The sequence below is a fragment of the Aureococcus anophagefferens genome, assembly GCF_000186865.1.
Source record: "Aureococcus anophagefferens unplaced genomic scaffold AURANscaffold_174, whole genome shotgun sequence".
In the NCBI taxonomy this organism is placed as follows: domain Eukaryota; class Pelagophyceae; order Pelagomonadales; family Pelagomonadaceae; genus Aureococcus; species Aureococcus anophagefferens.
Genome location: NW_008705716.1, coordinates 11,713 through 13,265, shown reverse-complemented (window position 1 = coordinate 13,265; position 1,553 = coordinate 11,713). Strand labels below are relative to the sequence as shown.

Here is a 1,553-nt window from a genome sequence, read left to right as displayed (position 1 = left end):
GCGTCTTCCTGGCGCGTCCTTCGTCGACGCGCCGTCGCTCGGCCGCCCGACGGGCGACGGCAGGAAGCGGCCGAGGACGCCGAGGCTGAGCTGGCGCCCCATCGACCGCCGCGGCGACGGCTCCGCGACGGCGCGCGCCTCGGGCGTCTCGTTTCCCTCGGGCGCCGTCGCGTCGCGCTCCCTGGCGCCGAGGCTCAGCATGGCCTTGAGCATGGCGGGCGCCGTCGCGTGGTGCTCGATGCGCAGGTGGTGCTCGTCGTCGTCGTGGCCCTCGTGCCGTCCCTCGAGCAGAAAGTTCTTGCCCCGGAACCGCGAGCCGTCGCAGGGCCGCGGCGGGTCGTCGCCGCGGGGCCGCGGCGCGTCGTCGCCGCGCGCCGGCGGCGCGCCGGCGGCGACGCCGTGCTTCTCGAGCGCCAGGGCCGGCAGGAAGTCGCGGAGGAGCGCCGCGGACCACCGCTCGCAGTCGGCGCCGCGCGCGTCGAGGATTGCGCCGAAGGCGCCGCCGCGGCGGCCCAGGGTTCGCATGCGCCGCGCGAGGAACGCCGCCGACGCCGCGTGCGCCTCGACGGCGGCGCCGAGGTCGCCGAGCGCCGCGGCGGCGGCGGCGGGGCTGCAGGCCGGCGCCGGCGCCTCCTTCCGCTCGTCGCTGCCCTCGCATGCGGCAGCGTCCGTGTCCGGCGCCGTCGGGAGCTGCGGCGAGGCCAGGTTTGACGGAGCACCCTCCGGGACAAAGTCTGCAGGAAGAACTGCCTCGTCCTGAACCATCGTTCCAGAGCTACCGACGGCAACAAAAAAAAGGTTCCAGGCTACCCATTAAAAACCGGATCGTTGAATTTAGGGTAAAAGTCAGGGCTGCGCGCGCGATGTGCTCGCGCGCCCGCGGTCGCGCGCCCCGCGTAGGCGTCGAGGGCCGCCACCGCCGGCTTGATCATGATTTTGGGTGGGCAAAAAATGCCATCGGCTCGGCCAAACGACCGACATGGGCCTCAGACAGGCCGCTTCGGGCTGCCCATCGTCTCCCAACAGCTCGGCGGTCAAAGTCGTCTGAGCCAATCACAGAGCTGGATTCGACGACTTTTACCTTTACTCAACAAGGGCTTGCGATCAACGAACCGGTTTTTAATAAGTATCATCGGTTATTGGGGCTGGTCTCGATGCTCTGCAAAGCGTGAGAGCGCCTCGTTAGATCAGCGCGTGGCCCGTCGGCACGACACTAGCGTCTCGTAAGATCAGCGCGTGGCCCGTCGGCACTCCACTCCGCGATGGTCCTCGTCGCCCCGAAGCCCGAGCCCGTCGTCGCGAGCCGCCTGCGCCGGCGGTCGGCGCAGGCGCGCGCCCAGGAGAACCTCCATTTGACGTCGCGCCAGGGCGGCGCCTGGACCGCCGACGAGGACGCGCGGCTCTGCCGGGAGCACGCGGCGGGCGTCCCCTTTGGAAGCATGTGCGCGGCCCACGAGCGCAGCGCGCGCGACGTCCGCGAGCGGCTCGCGCGGCTCAGGGCAGCAAAAGGGTGATTCAACTTCGCTTCAACATGAGTGTTCCGCGCGCGCGCG

General features: G+C 70.9%; 1 protein-coding gene across 1 annotated transcript in view; it reads right to left on the bottom strand.

The window, feature by feature from the left end:
• Positions 1 to 51: 51 nt before the first annotated feature.
• Positions 52 to 1,553, bottom strand: part of AURANDRAFT_68492 (hypothetical protein) — a gene marked incomplete at both ends in the record, with an annotated part of 7,274 nt that continues 5,772 nt past the window's right edge. Inside the window, 2 exons of the mRNA XM_009044185.1 lie at positions 52 to 690; positions 763 to 775. Of these exons, the coding sequence (XP_009042433.1) occupies positions 52 to 690; positions 763 to 775 (652 nt within the window). The remainder of the gene's footprint in view (positions 691 to 762; positions 776 to 1,553) is intronic.